General features: G+C 34.7%; 1 protein-coding gene across 3 annotated transcripts; it reads left to right on the forward strand.

Moving 5' to 3' along the window:
- Nucleotides 1-25: 25 nt before the first annotated feature.
- On the forward strand, nucleotides 26-21,955 carry LOC149808197 (transmembrane protein 53-like). Of its 3 annotated transcripts, none has more exons than XM_089974586.1 (2): nucleotides 26-241; nucleotides 12,445-21,955. In XM_089974586.1, the coding sequence occupies exons 1-2, from the start codon at nucleotides 54-56 to the stop codon at nucleotides 13,130-13,132; spliced, it is 876 nt and encodes a 291-aa protein (XP_089830712.1). In that variant the 5' UTR covers nucleotides 26-53; the 3' UTR covers nucleotides 13,133-21,955. The 3 variants fall into 3 exon arrangements, with proteins under 3 accessions (XP_089830712.1, XP_089830729.1, XP_089830721.1); XM_089974603.1 differs by lacking the exon at nucleotides 26-241 and adding an exon at nucleotides 5,401-6,453; XM_089974595.1 differs by lacking the exon at nucleotides 26-241 and adding an exon at nucleotides 7,871-7,977.
- The last annotated feature ends 4,418 nt before the right edge of the window (nucleotides 21,956-26,373 follow it).

The raw sequence follows: 26,373 nt of genomic DNA on the forward strand, positions 1-26,373 counted from the left end.
ATGTACTGATTGTTCCTACGATAAATTTCAAGGTTATCCCATTCACAGACAAGATGGCGGAAATAGATGTAGACTATAATATTCGTTTTCCATCCCCCACGTCTCTTGATGAAGAGGAAGGGTCGCAAGATGAAGAATCTGAAGGACAGATAAAGAAAGAACCAGTTGTACTACTTCTTGGATGGCTTGGTTGCGAAGAAAAACATCTAGCAAAATACAGCGATATTTACGAAAAGAGAGGGTATGATATTGAAGTTATGTCATCTTGGTTGATCTGAAAACAATCTCTTTTTAAACCGAGTTTCCTCTGACCGTTCCCACCCCATTTTTGAGATTTGGATATTTATGTTGGGGTGTAGAGTCAGAGTCGATTGCCAATCGAAATGTTAGAAGTTTGTATTTTTTCATTTTTTTGATCAACATTATATGAATTTTATTTATATGTTTGATTTGTTTTCCTTCAACAACATTGGAATTGTGTTATTATTAATTTATTTGCCATTTTGATATGAAACCTGCATTGGAGTCAAAGTTTCTTGAAGAAAAAAGTGAATGTAGTATACTGAGTTGCATACAAAGGAATTTCATATTCTTCCAGTGTCTTAACATACATATTTTAAAAAAATGGAATTTTTTAAGTAAAATGCTGTCATATTTGTTGTGAAGTTAGAAACCTAGTTGTGGTTATTCAGGTGATAGTTCGTAGATAGCAGTTCAGTAATGTTATTGCTTTAGAAAGCAATTTATATTTTTTAAAACTTTTTTCTATTTTAAGTTAAGATTTTATATTTTGCTAATATCAATATCCACACCAAAATATACACCTTAAATTCAGTTCTGAGTGCTACTGAAACACCAAGCAAAGCAAAGTGTTCCAGCATATATACAAGGGTGGGGAGGGTGGTGTCCCAACTTTTCTGCCTATGAGGACATCTCATTGAAAAATACATATATTATCAGATCGAATGACACATTGTCACATTTTAGATAACACAAGCTCTTTAGCTTGACATGAATACTTGTTAAACTAAATTTTATGGGCACATTGGGTCCTGTAACAAGTGTTGTGTTGAAGTTTGAACCTTGCGTCAAGGAAGTTTTACAAATGTGTATTTCTAATAGAGGCTATCTTGTAGACCCAAAATGGCCAATTTGCTGCATTGTTCATCTTTAGATGATGATTTAGTTCAACAGATACTAGTAAAGAAGGCAAGTTATTTTTAAAATTCGGAAGTCCATCAGATTATAAAAGCTGGGATTAGGAAGAAAGAGAGAATGATATTGAAGTGTTTTGTAAGTACTGATTTATGGCAGGTTTCCTCCTCTCCTCATTTTTGTTTCCCCCCCCCCCACTATTTTTTATGATGAGAGGGGAAATCCCCACTTAAGATAAAATCCTGGGAGCCTCTCTGATATAATATCATCTTGAAGTGTCTATAAGACTGACCATAATCAGTGTTGATATTCATCAGCTATAAAGATTAAAGAAGTCAGTGTCACTCCTCTGTGTGTCTGTGTTTGTGTATATGACCTATTTGGCCATTTTCGGATGAAATTTAACAATCAGTAGAAATCAAGTTCACCGTGATAATACCTCATATGCGATTCACACATTAATCATAAAGTATATGACTGATGAGACTCGATATGTATTAACACATAAAATACTCATAAACAACAAATCCCATTTGTTAACATGTTTTATTTCATACATGTAACTACCATTGTGTTCTTTCTATGAAGTTAAACTTCCACCATTCCATAAGCACAACAGATTGAAATACCTATGCAGTCAACTTTATCCAGTCTGCATTTAGTCAACTTCATGTTTATACAACAAAATTTTATGAAACTGTTATTTTGTTACTTTGAACTCTGTCTTTATGTAAAGTTTGTTTATCTCACATTTGTTCAAGGATTTTCTGTGCAAAAGACTTTCTGATAAACAGCATTAGACTTTAGTTAGTAAGTGCATGTATGATCTATATATTATTTTTCTATGGAGAGTATTTATCACAGTGGCTAATGTGTAATTGGGTTATTTTGGTTATGATTTCTTAAAACATTTAAAGTTTTTTAAATGTTATATGTTTGTATGGGTTACAGAGTAACAGACTTACATTGCTGTAGATTGTTGCAACAAAAAATATGCAGATAATGATTGTAAGAGAAAGAAAATGTTTAGATATTTTATTTGAAAAGCCTTGTTGAATAGGTTTTTTATATAATTATTTTCTGGAAATTTTATTGTTATTTTTGTGAATATGATAATGTCATGTAGAATGTACTCAGAAATATGTATCCAGCTTAAAGATTTTAAAGAACTGCATCATTGAAAAGTAATGGCAGATATTGAGAGGTTGTAGAGTTACATCTGGGTAGTTTTCTTGAAACGACTTTAGCTTATAGACTGGGACTTATGATTTTAGACTGGGATTCATGATTTTAGACTGAGACTAATGATTTTAGACTGGTGCTTATGATTTTAGACTGGGACTCATGATTTTAGTCCAGAATGTGCAATCTTTAAATCCTTGCCAAAACTTTTTGTAGTGAGAGCTTTCCCTCTCATGATCCTAAATTTCTGTTCCTGGACTCTCAGTTTCAAAATTAAATCCTTTGTTTTGGACACTAACATTTGGAGATGTGTCTCTGAACTTCGAATTTTCAGAATCCTACAGAGATCACTACCAATAGAAACTCTGGAATTTGCTATTGTTAGAAACATTACAAGACAAACGGAAAATATTTTTATGTGCCAGATATTCATGGTCACATTAACCTATAAGAACAGCCAATTACTCATGACATTTTATGAGCAATGGCCTTTTAAACTGAAATATTTATATTTTCTTTTTTAAAAGAAACAAACTTATAAACAGTGATACATTCACAAACATTCATTAAAATCTTAAGTAAATCACAATTTTTTAAAAACTGCTGGTTGTTGTTGTAGGGTTTAACGCCATTTTTCAGCACATGATAGGCTATACATGGTGGACAGTATAAATAGTGGAGGAAGAACCAGGGGAAAACCCCTGAAAGTACCACCAACGTATGAGAAGCTACTGACAAGCTTTCTCACATGCCCACATTGGCCAAACCCGAGACTTGAACCCACGCAGACAGAGGTGAGATGGCAATGATCCATACAGGTGAGTGCTTTAGACCACTCAGCCACTTGGGGCTCCTTAAACTGCTGGATTAGCATGTAACTTCAGATTATCTTCAATACATCAACCCATTCTTGATTTCTTATTCTGGTTGTAGTCAGATAGTTCAGATAGAAGATGCATTAATAAGGTTGACTGCATTTTTCAAAATTTATTTTTTTACCAATTCAATACAGTATGTCCATTATGTGCACTTTGATTTACACTCATAAAAAGCAAAGGGATTTTCAAATACTTTGAAATTGACAACTGGTGTAAACATGATCAGGAAGAGGAAGTTGGGGAGGCAGGAGATAAGCTTTAACATCCTTAATTAAACTCAACTGTTGAAGGAGAATGAAATTTAAGTGTCAGTAACACTCTTCCACCTACATACTTACTATATACACTTTCTTTGTAACATGTACACAACTGCAAATAGGCAAAGATCTGGATCTGGCAGCACATAACGAGACTAAGCTATTCCATCTATTAATGATTTCAGACAAATCACATTAAACCTGATCTGTTAGAAGTTTATATAATGGCAGATCTTATATATTCAAATATATGATTACAGATCTGATCTGTTGGAATATTATATCATCTCAGATCTTATCTGTTGGAATAATATGTGACGGCAGATCTTATCTGTCTCAACATTATGTGATGGCAGATCTTATCTGTCTCAACATTATGTGATGGCAGATCTTATCTGTTGGAACATTATGTGATGGCAGATCTTATCTGTTGGAACATTATGTGATGGCAGATCTTATCTGTCTCAACATTATGTGATGGCAGATCTTATCTGTCTCAACATTATGTGATGGCAGATCTTATCTGTCTCAACATTATGTGATGGCAGATCTTATCTGTTGGAATATTATGTGATGGAAGATCTTATGTCAGAACATTATGTTATGGTAGATCTTATCTGTTGGAACATTATGTGATGGAAGATCTTATCTGTTGATATATTATATGATGGCAGATCTTATCTGTTGGAATATTTTGTGATGGCAGATCTTTTCTGTTGGAGTATTATGTGATGGCAGATCTTATCTGTTGGAACATTATGTGATTGCAGATCTTATCTCTTGGAACATTACGTGAAGTCAGTTCTTATCTGTCGGAACATTACGTGAAGGCAGTTCTTATCTGTTGGAACATTATGTTATGGTAGATCTTATCTCTTGGAACATTATGTGATTGCAGATATTATCTGTTGGAATATTATGTGAAGGCAGATCTTATCTGTTGGAATATTATGTGAAGGCAGATCTTATGTGTTGGAACATTATGTGATTGCAGATCTTATCTGTTGAAACATGTGATGGCAGATCTTATCTGATGGAACATTATGTGATGGCAGATCTTGTCTGGTGGAACAATTTTTGAAGGCAGAACTTATCTGTTGGAATATTATGTGATGGTAGATCTTATCTGTTGAAACATGTGATGGCAGATCTTATCTGTTGGAATATTATGTGAAGGCAGATCTTATGTGTTGGAACATTATGTGATTGCAGATCTTATCTGTCAGAACATTATGTGATGGCAGATCTTATCTGTTGAAACATGTGATTGCAGATCTTATCTGATGGAACATTATGTGATGGCAGATCTTACGTGTTGGAACATTATGTGATTGCAGATCTTATCTGTTGGAATATTATATGATGGTAGATCTTATCTGATGGAACATTATGTGATGGCAGATCTTATCTGTTGAAACATGTGATTGCAGATCTTATCTGATGGAACATTATGTGATGGCAGATCTTACGTGTTGGAACATTATGTGATGGCAGATCTTATCTGATGGAACATTATGAGATGGCAAATCTTATCTGTTGAAACATGTGATTGCAGATCTTATCTGTCAGAACATTATGTAATGGCAGATCTTATCTGTTGAAACATGTGATGGCAGATCTTATCTGATGGAACATTATGTGATGGCAGATCTTACCTGTTGGAACATTATGTGATTGCAGATCTTATCTGTTGGAACATTATGTGATGGCAGATCTTATCTGTTGGAACATTATGTGATGGCAGATCTTATCTGTTGGAACATTATGTGATGGCAGATCTTATCTGTTGGAGTATTATGTGATGGCAGATCTTATCTGTTGGAATATTATGTGATGGCAGATCTTATCTGTTGAAACGTGATGGCAGACCTTATCTGTTGGAACATTATGTGATGGCAGATCTTACCTGTTGGAACATTATGTGATTGCAGAGCTTATATGTTGGTATATTATGTGATGGAAGATCTTATCTGTTGGAACATTATGTGATGGCAGATCTTATCTGTTGGAACATTATGTGATTGCAGAGCTTATATGTTGGTATATTATGTGATGGAAGATCTGATCTGTTGGAGTATTATGTGATGGCAGATCTTATCTCTTGGAACATTATGTGATGGCAGATCATATCTGTTGGAATATTATGTGATGGCAGATCTTATATGTTCGAATATTATGTGATTGCAGATCTTATCTGTTGGAAAATTATGTGATGGCAGAGCTTATATGTTGGTATATTATGTGATGGAAAATCTTATCTGTTGGAGTATTATGTGATGGCAGATCTTATCTGTTGGAACATTATGTGATTGCAGATCTTATCTGTTGGAAAATTATGTGATGGCAGATCTTATATGTTGGAACATTATGTGATTACAGATCTTATCTGTTGGAAAATTATGTGATGGAAGATCTTATCTGCTGGAATGTTATCTGATGGCATATCTTATCTGTTGGAACATTATGTGATTGCAGATCTTATCTCTTGGAACATTATGTGATGGCAGATCTTATATGTTGGAACATTATATGATGGCAGATCTTATCTGGCGGAACAAATTTTGAAGGCAGAACTTATCTGTTGGAATATTATGTGATGGCAGTTCTTATCTGCTGGAACAATTTACGAAGTCAGAACTTATCTGGCGGAATATTATGTGATGGCAGAACTTATCTGGCGGAATATTATGTGATGGCAGATCTTATCTGTTGGAATATTATGTGATATGTTTTGATGCTAGGTCATAAAACTTTGTAAGAGAAAGAATTAAAACCAACAATTTAAGTAACATCTCCCAAATACAATGTGAAAATTCAGGAAACACTTACAGTATTGTGAACTGAATCCCAAATAAGCCTACATGTCACAAGTGCAAAAATTTATAATGTTTCAGATGAATTCCAATACTTTTGATGTAATGACTTAACACAATGATGCAGTCCAGAATGTTTTTGAATGAATTCACAGAATCCAAATTAAGGTATTAATATAAAAGATAATGATCACTTTAGTAGTTCCAATGCATGTTTTAAATAATTCTTCTCAAATATTTTTTTTTTAAACTCTCAGAATTCTGATCAGAATTGACTCCCACAGACTTAACTGCACCTGGAATGAATTATTGTTTATCAAATCCTTATTTATACCAATTTTTACTTGACCTTGATGTGAATCACTTCAATTGAAAATTCCAGTCTAATTGTAAACAAGCCTGGGCCTAGAATGTTCCCAACTCAAATGCTAAGTAAACATTATATTTACAATATACAATCATGGACAATAGTTAGCAGTGTAAACATTCACATTATCTAGTGTACAACTTAAAAGAATGGGAAAAAGGCACACAATTAAATATACATAACAGATGACAGACCTGATCTGTGGGAATATTATCTGTTGGCAGATATGATCTTGCGGAATATTGTGTGATGGTATAGCTGATATATTGGAACATTATGTACTGGCAGATCTGAGGCTACATTGTTCACTTATATGGGAACATTCACATCTTGATTTCTTTCTCCTTACGTGACATGTAAATGGGGTGGATTCAAAATGACCATATATCTGTTGAAAAAATAAGGCTTTATTATGGGAATATCTGTATTATTTTTATTTGCACATATAGGAAAACCACAACACTCCCACAGTTTTTTAAGAATGTGTGCCCCATTTTGACTTTCAGCTGGTCGCCATTAGAAAATGTGCATATGAACAAATCACATTGCTTCTGTAAGTTTTGTTGGAGTTATTACCCATTTTGGTCTTGCAGCTAGTTGCTATGGTCCACACTGGATTAAAATAAATTAGCATTTTACTAAACCTTTGAGCCAAATAATTTTAAAATATTAAAAATACTCATTGAACTTTATGAAAATATTAACCTTTTTCATTGCTTTGACTTGGCAAAATTATTTTGCAAAAGACACTGACATTGTAAATAGGTTACTATCGAAAATGGGTTACAGGTATTCAAGTACAAATCCTCCCTTTGTACTTTGGCAGGAAGAAATATAAAATAAACTTGTTTACCATTACTTCCTATCAATCTTTAAACTTCATTGTAGTAAATATTCACTTTGTAGTTGGGCTGCAAATGCATGAAATTTTAATAAATTAATGTCTCATGGGTGAATCTATTTGCAGAAAATTTGTAGATTGATATGTAATTTAAGACATAAAGAATCATTAAAAAGTTAGTCAAAAAGCATGAATATGCTTCAACAGTTTTACGCTGCTCTCTTAACAGAAAAAAAAAGACAAAAGAGTTAACACACAATGCCAGACCATTCAGTGGCCCCAAAATGGGAGGGCTGGTGAATACATTTCTTTTTCTGCAAGTTTTTCTTGCTTTTTAGTGCAACTGTTTAGCCTAAATTGCCCCCCAGCATGATGGACTATAGTGTATTTATATGTATTTCAGAATCTTTTGGACTCAAGTCTTGCAGATTTTGGTGGATTGCTGTGGCATATGCTGCAGCCATAATTTGACAACAGTGCTTATGTAATTTACTTGAGCTATTGCCCTTTTTTACTTGGAGGTGGATGTTGTGTATGGTAGAATTTTGTGAATGCAACTAGTCTTATAGAGTTCTATATTGCCTTAAACTTGATAAATGTTATGTTCTTTATCTTAAGATGTACAAATTATTCTGAACCCACTATTTTCTATTTTAGTTTTTGGCATTTTTATCATCAAATTCAAGCTGCATATATCAATGAATCATTTTCCTCCCTTAATTTTGGGGGCCCCGAGTGACTGTGTGGTCTAAAAAATTACCGTTATGGTTTACTGCCATCTCACCTCTGTATGCTTGGGTTTCAGTCTCGGGTTCGGCCAGTGTGAGTATGTGAGAAAGCTTGAAAGCAGCTTCTCATGGTTCTCTCCGGGTTCTTCCTTCACCATTTATACTTGCTGCCATGTATAGCTTATCTTGTGCTCTAAAATGGCGTTAAACCCTACAACAACAACAAAAACAACAACTTCCTTAATTTTTGTTATTGGCCATTGTATCTTGCATAATTTTTGTAAGAGTTATTGACTAGCTTATCTTGCATAGATCTGAATGCAATATATGACAGAATCTTGTATATGCATCTTGTTCTGATTGTTTTTTATTGTTGTTGTTTTTAATGAAGATCTGTGGAAACACTGTATACTGTATGGTCAACACAAGAAGATGCAATGTTTTCTTGATTTTAGGTGGCGTTATTGGCCATTTGGACTTGCAGCTTTATAAATATAAAACAGAATATATGATGGAACTGCCCCCAGTTTTTTAGTTCATTGCTGTAAAACATGGTACATATCAAATGTCATTGTCAGAAGATGCTGATTAATCATTGTCCTTACTAATTTCGTTAGAGTTATTGTACTTCTTTGACTAGACTCATCACCATCATGGGAATGTGGGTGGGATGCAGGAAAAGCAGGGGTGTATTTATATGAGCAAATTGATCACCATTCCTATTATTTTTCTTAGCAAAACTTTATTTGTCCCTTTTTCTTCTGTCTCTAATAAATGCCCTTTATGATAGTATATTAATTTTCTTTAAAAACTTGATCCATCTGGATACAACCCTGATTGGTAAAAATTTGCAATAAGTCATGATTTATAACTCAGAAGTGAAGTCAGCTATAGTGATTTTCTAATTTCTTCCCTCAGTAAAACCGTTTCAGTGACCTAGTGGTTAGAGCAGCCACCACTATTGCGGGAGGTCAAGGGTTCAAACCCTGGCCGAGTCATACCAAAGACTTATAATAATGGTACTAGCAGCTGTATCACTTGCCACTCAGCATTAAGAGGTTAGTGTTAGGACTGGTCAGTCTGGTGTCAGGATAATTTGACTGGGTGGGATAACATGCTGTATGTCCTTGGCATGATGCCCTTGTGTTAGCCATCACTATAAACTGCCACACTGCAGACATCATAGTGATATGACTGAAATATTGTTACACCTGTGTCAAAAATCCAAGACACACACACACACACTTTTCTCTCAATACAGTTTTAATATAAAAAAATTAAAGGTGAAAATGAAATGGCAATATATTCATAAAATTAGGAGATGAAGTCACCTAAAATAACTTTGACTAATTGAATTAGAGCTATGATTTTGGTCCATTCTTTAAATATGTACCAGTCTTAAGATGCCAGATGTCTACAGTGCTTAAACAAATCCAATAGTCTGAAGTCCTGGACACCTCTGCTTTTTTTAGATCTGGCCCTACTGTATCAAATTTAACTGAGAAAATTTCAATCGCACTGATCAAATGCAGAAATTTATTTTCAAAATGTTGAAAGGTTTGTAATTTTTAATATTTATCCCCATGCTATTTATCCCCATGCATGCCCCTCACGCTTATGAAGATTGTCTACTTATCATATTTTTGTTGAAATCTATTTAGAGTAAAAAGCAAAGCATGTGATCTGTGAATGGGGAACAGATTGCCTAGGTTACTCAGACTATTTAGAGTACAATACAAAGCGAAGCATGTGATCTGTGAATGGGGAACAGATTGCCTAGGTTGCTCAGACTGGTGCTCACATGGTTTTAGCATTCGGGTGATTCTAAAATACCATTTTGGATATTTATGTGCAGTACAAAAACCAGCCAGAACCTGTCTAGTGGGTAACGGTAAGCATTGCAGCTGGTGCTATGATGTGTGGCCACATACATGACAAGCTATTAATTGATTACTTGTTTGCTGTGATCTGGTTGTTGTTGTTGTTGTGGGATTTAACGCCATTTTTCAGCACACGATAGGCTATACATGGCGGCCAGTATTATTGGTGGAGGAAGAACCCGGGAAGACCCGAATAGAACCACCGACCCACGAGAAGCTACTGGCAAGCTTTCTCACATACCCACACTAGCTGAATCTGAGACTCGAACCGGTGCAGACAGAGGTGAGATGGCAGTGATCCGTAATGGAGAGTGCTTTAGACCACTCAGCCACTTGCTGTGATCTGGACAGTTTAGGCCATTTGCTGGATTTTTTTGAGACAGTATAAATAATAAAGGAATCAAATGCTTTAATGTTGGCTTTTGAGTACCTGATTAACAATCATCCATCCTTTGGTGGATTTGAGATAAAATGGAAAGACAGACTAAGAATTATTTTGGCAAAAACACTTGAGTAAGTACTTTTATTTTTTTTAGTGGCCTTGTTTAATTGCTATGCTGTTGTGTTGTTCAAGATGGTAGATGTTAAAGTTTGATGAATAATAATAAAGTTGTCCCTTATTCACATGTACACTAGTGTAATTAAACACTAGTTAAACATATTAAGCAGCACATAATAAGAACATTAAAAGTACAGAGATAAACTGTATACATCAAGACACGCTTCAGAGGCCAATGAGAGTAAATACTATTGATCCACTGAGTAAGAAGAATGTTATTACTACTAGCAAGCTGCACAAACTCAGATCTGCTCCATTATGCATTGGCGGATCTGGATCTGATTTGTACAAGAGTACATACAGTATGGACCAGTTGATCTTGATGACCTTGACTATTGAGTATATACAGTATGGACCAGTTGATCTTGATGACCTAGACTGTTGAGTACATACAGTATGGACCAGTTGATCTTGATGACCTAGACTGTTGAGTACATACAGTATGGACCAGTTGATCTTGATGACCTAGACTATCGAGTACATACAGTATGGACCAGTTGATCTTGATGACCTAGTCTGTTGAGTACATACAGTATGGACCAGTTGATCTTGCTGACCTAGACTGTTGAGAACATACAGTATGGACCAGTTGATCTTGTTGACCTAGACTATTGAGTACATACAGTATGGACCAGTTGATCTTGTTGACCTAGACTGTTGAATACATACAGTATGGACCAGTTGATCTTGTTGACCTAGACTGTTGAATACATACAGTATGGACCAGTTGATCTTGTTGACCTAGACTGTTGAATACATACAGTATGGACCAGTTGATCTTGATGACCTAGACTGTTGAGTACATACAGTATGGACCAGTTGTTCTTGATGACCTAGACTGTTGAGTACATACAGTATGGACCAGTTGATCTTGTTGACCTAGACTGTTGAGTACATACAGTATGGACCAGTTGATCTTGTTGACCGAGACTGTTGAATACGTACAGTATGGACCAGTTGATCTTGTTGACCTAGACTGTTGAATACATACAGTATGGACCAGTTGATCTTGATGACCTAGACTGTTGAGTACATACAGTATGGACCAGTTGATCTTGATGACCTAGACTGTTGAGTACATACAGTATGGACCAGTTGATCTTGATGACCTAGACTGTTGAATACATACAGTATGGACCAGTTGATCTTGATGACCTAGACTGTTGAATACATACAATATGGACCAGTTGATCTTGATGACCTAGACTGTTGAGTACATACAGTATGGACCAGTTGATCTTGTTGACCTAGACTGTTGAGTACATACAGTATGGACCAGTTGATCTTGTTGACCTAGACTGTTGAGTACATACAGTATGGACCAGTTGATCTTGATGACCTAGACTGTTGAATACATACAGTATGGACCAGTTGATCTTGTTGACCTAGACTGTTGAATACATACAGTATTGACCAGTTGATCTTGATGACCTAGACTATTGAAATTTTGCCAACCATTTTAAAAGTCTATGGTTTAACTGAAATGTTTGTGCAAGTTTGTTTGTTAATCTATGAAAATAGACAATATTGCTGCTGCATAGAAGTTTGACTATTGACTCTTCTTTGACCTTGACTTAAAAGCTTTTAGCTTGTATACTTTGTTTTAAATGAAATTAAATAATAAGGACTTTATGAAAGATTTTCATTATGGTCATGTATGCAGAGAATGCTTGTGTTATGAGACAAAATTTTCAGTGTTCTCAAGCATTTCCTAGCATTCTGAGCACATTTTGCTGTAGAAGTGATAATATGTACATTTTGTAATATTTACATGTCTATTTCAGCTGCATCACCATACGTTACATAGCTCCCAAGGAAATCGCCTTCTTCAAGACAGAACTGCTTCCAACCGTGGCCAGTAAACTGTTGGATCTCCTTCAAGACTACAGCCTAGAGGACAACCCCATCTTTTTCCACATCTTCAGCAATAATGGAAGTTACGTCTACACAAATATTTTAAAAGTTCTTCATGAAGATAAAGAGAAGAAACTCTTCAAGCTTCAGGTGAAGGGTGTTATAATCGACAGCGCCCCTGGACAACGGCGACTGCATCAGGCAGCTAGAGCCTTTGTAGTTTCCACACCCAGTAATTTCATGATGAGAATCCTCATGGTAATTGGTATTTACATGTACTTGTTTTGGACAGGTTTGAAGTGTATGTTTATAAAACTGTACAATCCCAAGTCCCTCGAGTACAGTCCACACTATGTATATGAGAACATGTTACATGATAGCTATCACTGGCCACAGTTGTACCTATATTCTGAAGCAGATAAGATTATTCCATACCAGGATATTGATAAAATGATAGAGCATCGCCGGAGCTTGGGGGTACACGTTGACAGCGTTAGGTGGAATGATACAGCTCATGTCAGCCACCTTATGGTGCATCGTGAAGCCTACATGCAGGCCTGCATTGAGTTTCTCAAGTTCTGTCTAAATGACTCCAACAAGGAGGAAGTAAAGAACTAAATATAAATAACTGATATAAATTTTTTATACTCCGTATACCATAGAGAATGTGAAACATTAAATTCACTTGTCTGTTCATCCTTCTTTCCATTATTACATGCTTCCACCTCACATTTCGAAACAAATTGACAAGTTGCTTGATATTAATGAGACCTTGACAGAGTTGGATTATCAGTATCTTATATCAGCATGTAGCTGAGTTACATCTCCTGATTGTTGGACACAACCATTTAGATTGTGATCAGTAACTTGTCATATTTGTAATGTTGGAACCAAATCGGTTTGCAGATAGATATTGAGGTTTCCATGGTGATTTTGATTGTAAGATCTCAGCATTGTTGACTAGCACAATAACTGATTTGTTGTTATACAGCTTGATATTAATGAGATTTAGGTTGAGTTTGATTACTGACATTTAGTATTTTTGTTTAGCAGAGTTGATTGTCAGACTCATCCTCTTTCCCGTAATAAATTCTGTGATTATTATTGGATTTCGGCTATATTTGGTATGCTGCTTGATGTTGATTAGACTTTATCTGATTTTTATTGTTAATATTCTGTATCTTAAATGAGTGGAGTTGTAGCCCTTGATTGTCAGACCCTCCCAGTTTTGTTTCTGCACAGTAACTCCTTTAGTTGTAATTGGATTTCAACCAAACTTGATATGCAGCTTGATCTTTCATGAGAGCTTAGCAGAGTTTGATTGTCAATATTCTTCACTGTTTGGCTGAATTATGTCCCTTGATTTTCAGACCCTCCTACTTTCATTTTCTGCTCCCTTAATTACTGTTGGATTTCAACCATATTTTATGAGTATCCTGATATTAATGGGCCCAATAAAAAGCTGTTTTTGTCAATTCATTGAATTTGCTTAGTCTTATATGAAGTTTCAAAAAGTGATGTACTCATTCCAAGGAACAAACATTCCATTGAACATATTTGTATTTTGACCCTTATTATTCTTACAAATTATTGATTTTAGTTGGATGTTATAATTGGCTTATGCTTGCTTTACCCTTTCTTGTTATCAATATGACATTTTTTTAAATACAAGTTTATTGTAAATTTTGTAAATACTTTGTGTTGGGAGGTCTTCTATTATGCTATCACATATAACTCGATTACAACAGTTGATATTAAGAATCTCAGTTGAGAGGTCAGAAATTAATTTTTTTCCAACACTTCACTTTTGTTCAACTTCAACTCTATTTAATATATACATATATAAATAAGAAATTCAGTAAGATAGTTAACAGCAGTTTAACTGTCAAAAGGTAACACTTCTAGGGGATTTAAGTTTTCCTCTTTTTCACTAACCTTGATATGTGCAGTTGTCCATTAGTTCGACTATTCCTACTAATTTCTTGCTTTATCGTGTACCCATGCATGCCTTGCCTTTAATAACTTCTTTCTGAGACTGTATTGCTGAAATGCGACCGTCGTAGAAGGGGAAATCTCCATTCTTATAAATAATATTCAGCCAAATATTTATAATAAGAGAAAGGATTATCCATTTTATTTACTTCAATTTTAACAAGTGTTTAAAGATTTAAAGCTTCAAAAATTCTTCCCACTTTACCTGAAGAAAATTATATTAATTTGTAAAGTTGTAGATAGTGCAGCAAGAATCCTACAAGATTGGTGAAATGATAACCGTAACATGTCCTCATGTACTGCTGACTTACATCTGATATTAGTCTGTAATTTAACTTTACCACAAGAAAAGTTAAGATTATAAAATGTTTTCTACTCATGATCTTTTTATTTTTACTACACATTCATTTTATTTACATTTGTTGCTTTCTTATGGCATGTCATTCCCTGAAATGTAATTTGTATAGTTGTTCATACAATATGCATTATACAACTATATTGTCTGTACAGTCAGGTCTCATCGTTACAACTGTATTATATGTATTGTCTGTACAGTTTGGTCTCATAAATACAACTGTATTTTATGTATTGTGTGTACAGTCTGGTCTCATTACAACTGTATTATTTGTATTGTCTGTACAGTCAAGTCTCATCAGTACTGCTGTGTTATGTGTATTGTCTGTACAGCTGCATTTTATGTACAGTCTGGTTTCACCAGTACTAACGTAGTATGTCTCCTCTTATCAGTACAACTGTTTCAGTCTGGTCTTGTCAGTATAACTGTATTTTTTTTCCAAATGTGTATGCTATAACATTGCATGTCTGTCATATGCTCACACAAAGATTTTTCTACATTTACAAAACTAAAATGTTGCTGTAGAGTTATCATTGACACTATATTGCTGGGACCACAAAATTTGAACAACAGTATGGTACTTATTTGTTCTTACATGTTTGCTTGTGAGCAACAGTCTGGTATGGATTTGTTTTTGACATGTTTGCTTGTGAGCAACAGTCTGGTATGGATTTGTTCTTACATGTTTGCTTGTGAGCAACAGTCTGGTATGGATTTGTTCTTACATGTTTGCTTGTGAGCAACAGTCTGGTATGGATTTGTTCTTACATGTTTGCTTGTGAGCAATAGTCTGGTATGGATTTGTTTTTTACATGTTTGCTTGTGAGCAACAGTCTGGTATGGATTTGTTCTTACATGTTTGCTTGTGAGCAACAGTCTGGTATGGATTTGTTTTGACATGTTTGCTTGTGAGCAACAGTCTGGTATGGATTCGTTTTTTTTAAATATTTGTTTCAGTTCTTGTTGGGGAACTGTACTAGCATCATGAAACTACTTATTTACCAAACAGAAAACTTACATTGTTTATAAATAGTACACATGGTGATGTAAGAACTTTTTCATCTGTAAGTAAAACTGTTTCTGACAAAAATACTGCATCCCCTGGACTTGTTTTTTAATTTGTTTTTCCAGTTTGCACAAGTACAGTATCGTGAAACCTATAGGTGAGAAAGACAGCAAGTAATTTTGTGCTGAATCAGTCATGAAAGTTTGTGTGTCCTTTGATGTTTTTGTTGATGTTCTTTTAAGAGTAATTTGATTCACTTTGTCTTGATATAGTAATATCACGATGTGAACTAACAGGACAATGTAATGGAAACAATTTCCTGACATGAACAAGAGCTTGACCCATTTTCATTATTTTGGTCAGCATCATAGAGAATGTCTAGCAAAAAATGACATAGAGTGAGAATTAGGTTGGGTTATTTTATGACAGAAATTTCACTTGCAGACTGCATATTTCAGGAAATACACACAAAATATTCTACTAATCTATTTGCTTTCATTAATTACACTTTGTCATTAGTATTACACACTCATAAATATGAGATTTGATTTTGTTGAAATATTCCAAATAGTGCACTTTTCCCTAGGTATAAAAATTTGCCACTACATAATAATATTCAGTAAAATACTCTACTTTGTTATGGATTAAAATGTAAATGAAATTATAAGTTTGTATCAAGTGTGATATTTCAGTAATCAAACAACAAATATTAGATTGAGAGAACATTGGCAGACAATGATGTAGATGCATCAAAGAAACAATTGCAATGCTCTTAGATTATTTATAACTACCTTTCTTAAAATAGAAGTTAAGGGTGTATTTATGAAGTATAGCTGTGTACAAATATTTTTGTGAAGTTTGATGTCAGTAATAATTTGCAATTCTAAGATAATATTTGTATGACACATTCCAAATGTTCCACTTTGTACCCCTCCCCCCACTTTGTACCCCTCTCCACAAGCAGACTTCTTGACCTGAGGTTCTAGTCCCATTGGAGTAAGAAAAGGCACAGGAGTCAGTTTTAATCACAATTTGTTTTTGTTTTTTTTTTCTAATGCTGAAAATGTAGTCATCTCAGTAGTTATCAAGTTATAACCCAGAATCTGGCAGTCAGGACGAACCCAGGGCCAGTGTCTTTTAATGATCGTCAAGTGTATTTATGGTTATAGGGTGGAGACTTTATGGTTATAGGGTGGAGTCTTTATGGTTATAGGGTGGAGACTTTATAGTTATAGGGTGGAGTCTTTATGGTTATAGGGTGGAGACTTTATGGTTATAGGGTGGAGTCTTTATGGTTATAGGGTGGAGACTTTATGGTTATAGGGTGGAGACTTTATGATTATAGGGTGGAGACTTTATAGTTATAATGGTGGAGACTTTATGGTTATAATGGTGGAGACTTTATGGTTATAGGGTGGAGTCTTTATGGTTATAGGGTGGAGACTTTATAGTTATAGGGTGGAGTCTTTATGGGTATAGGGTGGAGACTTTATGGGTATAGGGTGGAGTCTTTAATCTTCCAAGTCCATGGGATAAGTTCATGAAGGGTAGGGATGAACCCCAAAGTCAGTATTGGTTGAATGTATAAATTTGTCATGTCATGCTCAGTTAGTGTAAATACAGTTATAGGGCAGGAATCTAAATAACCTTTGTTTCAACCAAGGGGCATAAGAATAGACCCCTGGGTCAAAACTGTTGCATATTTGAATTTGCTGTTTCACTGGATTTGGGGTCTTAATATATTTTAAATTGTGACCCAGGGGCTATAACTGTATGCACTAGGGGCATAAACAAGTGGACCCATCCAGAAACTGTTTGACATATGTTGACACTCGGGTTGATAATGGTACGCCAGTTCTGAGACAAGGTAGTTTTGTGAGTTGGGAGTTTTGTTAAAAAAATTTGTAAAACATTCCTCACACCACTTCTAGCCCACCCTAGGGGCAATTTAAAATTTTCAAACTATTGTGTCATTTATCAGACCACCCACAATCATATCTCACAGCCTTAAGTCTCCATCTTGATTGCCGTAGGAGGTCTTGTACAACATAACTTGTGCACATGTCTGTATGTGCATGATAACATAATCCCCTTTTTCTTCACAAATCACAGGGGATAACATAAGAAGGAAAAATCAAAAGTTTGAAATTCACTAATTATAGCCAGACTTAGTTGCAAGTTACTGTATGCAAGGTTTGGTTATTCAGTACAGATGCTTTCCAGTCCTAGTTATTTCCTACATTGTTATGATTTTGATATTTTATAAATAATTGATTATTAAAGAGTAAAATGTACAGTTTTTTAATTGCATAATCATAGTAATGGACTTGATATTGTTAATTTCAGTTCAAAAAGGACTTAATTGATGTTATAATGTTTTTCAGAAAGCTATGCACATGTTTTTATGCTGTCAAATTAAACAGCATTCCATGCATTTAATAGTACATTACATCATCATTTTGTTTTACACTAGTCTGTGTACTATTTCATCATTTTGTTTTACACTAGTATGTACTTTGAAATGTATAATTTTGTGAGGAAACCAACTTCTCTTAGTACTGCCATCTTGAATAGAGATCCCAAGTCATGGTCATATCTATACTGGGGATGATACTCGATTGCCCAATTAGTACAGTGGAACCCCGCTATAACGCGATGATCGGGGTCCATAAAATCGGATCGCGTTAAAAGCGGGGTCGCGTTAATGCGGGGTTTTACAATATTTAACTTTTTTTCCGAGAAGATATACGTGTATACATGTACAATGATCAAAAGTCGGCTTATCATCAGATGAATATTAACTGGAATGCATTAATTAAGATATATTCAAAATAATCGATGGCTGATATATTTATAAGTTATTACTGTGCATTAAAAACATTTACTAATTTTTGTTTGTTTGAACGATAATACAGATTGACCGATAATACCAGACTATCGCTATATCATGAAAAGTGTATCAACACCGTATGCTACCGTGCCGTCGTGGCATGCAGTTCATCCATAATGGAAGTAATTTCATTGAAAATCGTACAGATTTAAAATATTCAATAATTTTGTAATAGTCTGAATTCGTCGTGTAAAATATAGGATGAACAAAATATTGAAACCATTTACTTGCCGTCTGATATTGTACGGTCATTGCATGCAGCTATTCCCGGGTCTACATACGGTGTCTGTACAAATTTCATACCACTAAAATTTTATCATATGCGACAACTGCAAAAATAATTAACAATCAACGCATGATTTCAGCGTGCAAATAACTTTTATTTCAGATTTTGTGAACATCAAAAGAAACATGTGAAAACTGCTAAATTAATCGTTGCGCAAAGTGCAAAGTCAGTGTGGTTCCAAATTTAAATTTCATCATTTCTTGAAAAATATATCCAATGACGTTTGCTTCTTTGCCGCGAACTGTTGGGTTCTAGCAAACTCAAGAATGTTTCTTAATTGAAGGACTTTGACGCTGTCAACATCTTGTGTTTCCAGCCACCTTAAACTTGCTTCTAAATGTACTACTGCTTCAGACACTTTTTGTGGGGGGAGTAATGAAGGCCTGCAATGGTTACGAATCACTTTTTATATAAAACAAAATTAAGCTGAACGGATGTACAATTTCATACCCTTTTAATTTACAGATAATAAAGTGGATATTATTTACTTTCAACTGTTTGTTGTTTGATCACACCGCCAAGCACAGCATACATGTTGGCAGCTTTCGTCCTTTGATGTTTATTAAATTGTGCGACTCTTGTATCAACCACAGCTTTGTCTGCTGCTTGGCTGTGATTGCAGTTAAATAAGAAGCCCATGTCGGCTATTGTTTGAGCAACGACTGTATACAGAATTCATGGAAGACAATCACAAAGACGATTTACTGGCTTTACTCATGGATCCGTAATAAGTAACACTTCCGATAATGTTTACTTCGGCTTAACAATTCAAAAACCTAATGAAACCAGTTTTCTCTTCTAGAGTAGAATACGGAGCTTCACCACAACCTGTTCAAATTGATAAATTTCAGAAGCCAAGTGTTGTACACACTATTTCTCGTACGTTATATATATCGTATTATTTTAGAATTCATACACGATCACTTCTCCAAAATCACTTAAAGAACCTGGATAAATTGTTAAGTTCCGATCGTTTATTATTAAAAGTCATATGCGAATTTTTCCACCAAATTATAATAAACGTTTTACACACTATTTCTCGTACGTTAAACAAATATTTTCACGGTCCGATACAAATACACGTAAATGAATTTCAAATTTCAGGAACCATGCCACGATCATATTATTTTAAAAGTCACAACTAATCTCATGCCCAAAATGAAGTTAATTTCTTGTTTTGTTTTTTTTATACTTTTCTTCAAATTTTTTTTCTCCATGAGTGAATGAATATACGAAATTTCGGGAGCCATGCTACGACCGCGTTATATCCGAATTCGCGTTATGGCGGGGCGCGTTATAGCGGGGTTCCACTGTTCATTTATGTCTTTTTGGGCATCATGACAACAGAGAAGGAAGGGTAAGGAGTCTTTACTATAAATGACTTAGCTGATATTCCTTTGGAGACCACCAGCCTTCATCCTTACTGACAAATTCAGCTAAATGGTAGTGACAAGTAAGATATTACTGATATTCAAATGTATTTTTTTGAGGAGGGTGTGTAAAACTTACTTGAATTATGTAATACTTACCTGTCATTATAGGATGCCCTCCACCCAGACTGCTCTGATGTCCTTCATTAGTCAAGGTTCTAAAGCGCTACTGTGCATGGGCCTTTGATATGGAGTCAGACTGGGTTTGTGATGTACACACCCTGAAAATTTTTGTAGATTGGTACATCTTGCATGGACAAGGTTTTTTCATGTTGGAAAAGGGTAAAGCTAAACAGTAGTGATTGGTAAATACAGCATTACATAATCAAAGTAAGTTTTACCACCACCTCCAACTAAAAAAAAAACTTAATTTTTAAGTGAATATAAAATCCATAAATATTGGTACTCCATGAAAAATTATCATTCACAGTGGTCTAATTTCATATTAATGAGTAAATATCTTTGTAGTGTTTTTGAGTATTTTGACTTTTTTAAAGTTTACATAACAAATCAGTTAAAGTAGTTTATTTCCTTGTAATAATAGGTGGTGCATTTTCAGTGTAGACTGTACACGTTTGATAACCTATTATAAACTCACGTGTATCAGAACTAATTTTGATTATTTTTACTGTACATTATAGCATTGTGTGACTTATTATTTCACCAGTCCTTAACTAAATTTATTCAAATCAGTGCATTAGTACACCAGTGTATCAGCACTAGACCAAAACAGATGTAGTGAAGCCACATATATATCTCTTATGGTTACTTTGTAGACTAGACCTTCAACACAAATGTTTGAAATGAATCTGACATATCTTTAAAAATGTTAAGTGGATTGAAATAAAATTATGGCATATATTCCATTCTTGTCATACAAACATTTAGGGCTGGGTTCATTTTCCTTGAATTAAATGTTAGTTTCTTTTTCAACAGTATAAGTTAATTGTGACAACTAATTTGTGATCCAATTTCTAGTTTCAGTAACTCACCCTTTTTCACTTTATAGCTAAAGCCATTATTAAATACTAGACATTATTAAATAAATACAATCTTTATTACATTTCAGAGATCGGTCACTTTAGCATCCTTTTCTTGATTGTACATGTATGACAAAATTTCAAGTTATTTGGTTTTCTTGCCAATTTTTAAAACACAGTTTCATGTGCCAGAACAGTCCATGATCTCTACCATATCAACATTTTAAAAGCATTTTATTTTGATCTTTCGTGCTTGAATAATGCTAGTCAATTTACAGATTATAACTAAGTTTATTCAGCACCAGTATTAGACTAATTAGATATATTTTCAGATTATAGTATTTTTGTAGCAGTTGTAAATATTACTATTTTATTTATTTTGCTTTAAAACTTGTGCATACTTGTACTTGTGAATAGACTTTGAAATATTGGTTTCTTTGTTAATAGTTCAACCCTCTGAGGTTAATAAGAACAGCTTTAATAAAGAGCTTTTTTCACTTCAGTGCAGCGTTATCATTAATCTTGTGCTTTTTATACAATACTTCAAAGATAAGTGGGGGAATCTTTTTGAGATAACTTTTGAAATGATTCATCGATACTTTTGCTGTAACGATACACATATTGATAAAAGAGATGGTGTATCGATGCAAAACGATACTTCAGCAGTCATGACCAATTATTATTAGTTTGCCTTGTTATTCTTTAAATATAGAATTCATCTGAAACATCATTTGCAGTCCTGGACACTCATTTTTACTATTAAAAATGAAAAAAGTATTGAGAACACTCTCCCGCTCTCTGCAGATTAAAACAGTGACATGGTTCGTAATCTGTGCCCCTGCCCCCCTTCCATGTTAATTATCTTAACCCAGCAGCATATTCACCATATACGATACATTCCAAAAGTGTTCCACGTGTATAATAAAGTACTTTACTCGTCATTTTATAACCACTTTTATGTGAAGTTTCTACGTTGAATTTTATGTCTACTTTGGTCGATTTGAATGCTCCACTACCGGTGTGTCACACTGTCAAATGTGTTACACTGAAATCTCATTGGTGGTTACTGCTTGTTCCGGTCCAGGTTAAATAATAACTACCAATCAGAAATTTAGTGTAGGTTTGTGTGACAAACAGGCAGTACTAGCAAAGCAACCGAGAAATTTCTCTCATAAGTCATTGATATGTAAAGTACTTACACATAGATGCTGTCAGGGTGTGCGATTGCATGAATCGGGTAAAATTTGTACGAATGTGCACACTCTGAGAATAGTGATGCATGAGAACTCACGCAAATTAGTTGAAAGTCCCACATTTGAAAGTGTGCTCGGGGAAGTATACAATTTTTATTTAACCAATCTTGTCGCAACATCTTTTTTCTGGGTAGGCAATTGTTAACACATCTGGGTTCGTCAAGCATGACATGAATGGTTGTTAAACTAAATTTGATTGGCACATTGTTCCCTGGAATACACATTGTGTTGTAGTGTGAACCATCCATAAAGGGCGTTAAACAAATGCGTGTTTAAAATACGGGCTACCTAGAAAACCCAAAATGTCTGATTCCCGGCGTGATTCATTACGTTTTTGTTCGGCAAATACTGGCTGGTGATAGTGATGATGACAATCATTTTTAAAGTTATGAAGTATATTGATTGTTGGAGTTGGGAAATTGTTAATGGAGATTTCAGTGAGTGATTTTGAGCCCAAAAATGGTGTTAAATTATGAGTCAGATGTACCTGTTGGATGCACAAAAATAAACAGCATGAAGGTCAATCTCTCTTTCAGCGATATTTCGAATTTAAATGTACAAAGGGCAGAATACTGAGCCTAATTAAAATACAGTACAGACAGTTTAAAAGTTGAATGCAAATTTCATTTATTTTATCAACCAGTTTAGCCCTGCGGATCATATGCTAGAGAACCGTATATCAGAGTTAAGATAAACTGAATAATAAGGATGAAAAAAAGGGGAATTAAGCAGTAAAGATATTTATTTGCACAAACAGACTACAGCATGGGTTGACTAAAAGCCCTAATACAGCATTATGGAACAGACGAGAAACCTGGCATAGTAGTCAGTAAACTACTGATTCAAGAAAGTAAGTTTATGCTAGTGAAAAATCCGTTTTTAGAACAGATGATACTACAAGATAATATCTGTGAACTCTGAAAAATTTTAAATGACAGCCACAAAGATCAGTTCCCCAACGAGCTGACAAGGCTAGCTATGCATATTCCCATTCAGAAGGAAGCATAGAAATATATTCATATACAGTTAAGGAACAGAGTATGCTTATAAATAATTAACAGATTAATACTTGTTCAACTTGAGGTGACATCTTTTAAAGATTTTGATTTCAGTAGAGCTCTAAACAAGTGGAGCAGAAAGAATGAGAGACAGATATTGAATTGTTAGGTATTTATTGAACTATGACTGTTTCCTCCTCCCCCTCCTTTTCTTCACTCCCCTTCTTTTGGTGACAAAGGGTGAAGTCCCCTTAAGATAAAATCTTGGCAGCATCTCTTCTTAAATTGTACATGGGTAACAATTTGGAATTTCTCTTTTTATGCAGAGATATTTAACCAGTGAATGAAGGTGCTGATGGAATAAATAAAATTAGCACAGAAATGAGAATCAGTAAGGGGGCAGATTTCAAACTGCTCAGATTTATCACGTTGTGTACAACTTTTACACAAATTCTTGAATAGGACTGTGTGTTTTCAATAGTTTTCCATCATCACTGGCAAATACAAGTACCTCTGGCTGCAACAGTCTTTTGCATCTGCAGGAAGTACAATGTGATAGATTTTGTTGGTATTCAACCTCATTCACATGCCTAGATTTGTTATAGATGAGATTTTAATTGCATGAGGAAATAGCTTTGTTGCTTCTGTTTTGAAGATAACATTGTAATTCATGTATCTTCCGTGCTTAAGTGAGACAGGAAATTGGTCATAAGATGCTTTCAAAGCATTCATGCCATGCAAAACAAAGGGCCTGGTGGCTAAAATGAGTTAAATGGAGCTGCCATTAAATGGCCTAAAACGTTGAAGAAAACTCACTGACAATCAAAAGGTACATACATGTAGTCTTTTGAAAGTATTTTTTGTTTTGTTGTCATCGATGAGAATTGCATCTAAATATATGATATCTATATCTCTACCTGTAATCTGCATACTGGAAATAAAACCAGTATGTCAATGTACATAAAGGGGCACCACCTACCTAACAACGATGGTAAGACCATCAAGTTCATATGTGTATCGATATGTATCATATCACAGGCTGTGCATCATGAATCATATCGATATGAGGCACAGGTGTATTATTTCACCCCATTCAGTATGTATGCAAAAATCTGGCAAAGCTTGTCCCTCCCTCCTCCCTGTACACATACATACCTTTTTACATCCACCCCCACCTGTATATATACGGTTGACGCCCCCCACCCCGCGAATTCTATAGAACGGCCTATATTTAATTCATGCAGAAACCATAAAGGAATACCAATATTAACGTGTTTAATAAAACAGATGGTCCACTGATGTTGATTGTCTGGCTGCATGAAAGAAATAAGCTGCGTAACTTTAAACAGCTTGTGTAGTGTCCGCTAAAATTCAAACGCCAACTGAACCCAGTCGAACAGGTTGCGTATAAGACAAATTATTATCGCGGTTTCACCCCACCCCGCTCCCGCTCCCGTTTCTTATGCGTACGTACATTATCAGTAGACACACACACACCCATACGCAAGCATATGCATTTGGGTTATCCTCTCTCCATTCGTACATAATAAATAGACGGCCTTTAACAGGATCTATTGCTTAGTTCTGATAGACTAATATCCTAATACATTATGCCATGTGTGCATCCAAAAGAAAGGATGGTATAGAATTGGTCTAGAAGTATCATATATTGTTCCAACTCTATGGTCATAAACTAAGTACTGTAACAGAAAGAAGCAAAACAACAAGTTTTGTAAAAATTAACAATATCTATCAAAAATGAAAGAAAATGTGAAAGTAACTTCAGCATTATAAAGTGAATCCAAAATAATCCTGATAAAAGTGCTATGAAAGTCCAAAATGAATGAAAAGTTCAGTATAAATTTATAAACCAGAAATGTAATGGTCCACCAAGAATCGTGACATCAAGATGGCCTTGTCCAGAACTCCTTAGAATAATTTACAACAGTTCCAGAATAATGCTATGGTCCAATTAATAAGCACTTTGTATTTCCACTGAACAATCCAAACAACTGTTTCTACACTCGAATAATATTTAAGTATAACAGAAAGCACATCTGCCTCTCACTGTAATTCATAAATGTGACAATTTACAATAAGATTTAATGGAAAAGAATGAGAAGAAAGTATTCAAATTTTCATTACATCAGAGCAAAAGTAATTAAAGTTGTTGTTCAGTGTAAAACTGAACAGTCAGGAATATCAATTCAAAATAGTAATTGATATTGAAATTGTTTTATTTTGATAACAATTTATTAAGATTTAAAAACATATATATATATATAGAGAGAGAGAGAGAGAGAGAGAAACAATATATCAGATCTTGTCTATGTCTTATCAATACAATACATTGCTAACTATTAAGTTTTACACTTAAGGACTTTAGTTAATTACTGGAAAAACCTTTCACCTTTGAAATAAACCTTTTACCATGTTTTCTTTGATATTATAATGCATAGTACATAACCGATGTGTGCTTCCTTAGTTTCTATAGTTCAGACTAGATGCGACTAGACTAGATAGTTCAGACTAGATGCGACTAGACTAGATAGTTCAGACTAGATGCGACATCGTTGTTCGTGAGGTACCAATGTTCACGGTCACCGTGATTTTATCAATAGCGTGGGTTCCTATCGGAGGCGTAGTTATGATATTTTGCGCCCGGGGAC

Source organism: Sinohyriopsis cumingii, chromosome 1 (genome assembly GCF_028554795.1).
Source record: "Sinohyriopsis cumingii isolate HCF-2022 chromosome 1, ASM2855479v2, whole genome shotgun sequence".
Lineage (NCBI taxonomy): Eukaryota > Metazoa > Mollusca > Bivalvia > Unionida > Unionidae > Sinohyriopsis > Sinohyriopsis cumingii.

Excerpts from the sequence above, each read along its gene's own strand:
- LOC149808197 (XM_089974586.1), top strand. The coding sequence starts at position 54 with ATGGCGGAAATAGATGTAGACTATAATATTCGTTTTCCATCCCCCACG. Across the intron at positions 242-12,444 it reads GATATTTACGAAAAGAGAGG|CTGCATCACCATACGTTACA; the intron begins GTATGATATTGA and ends TGTCTATTTCAG.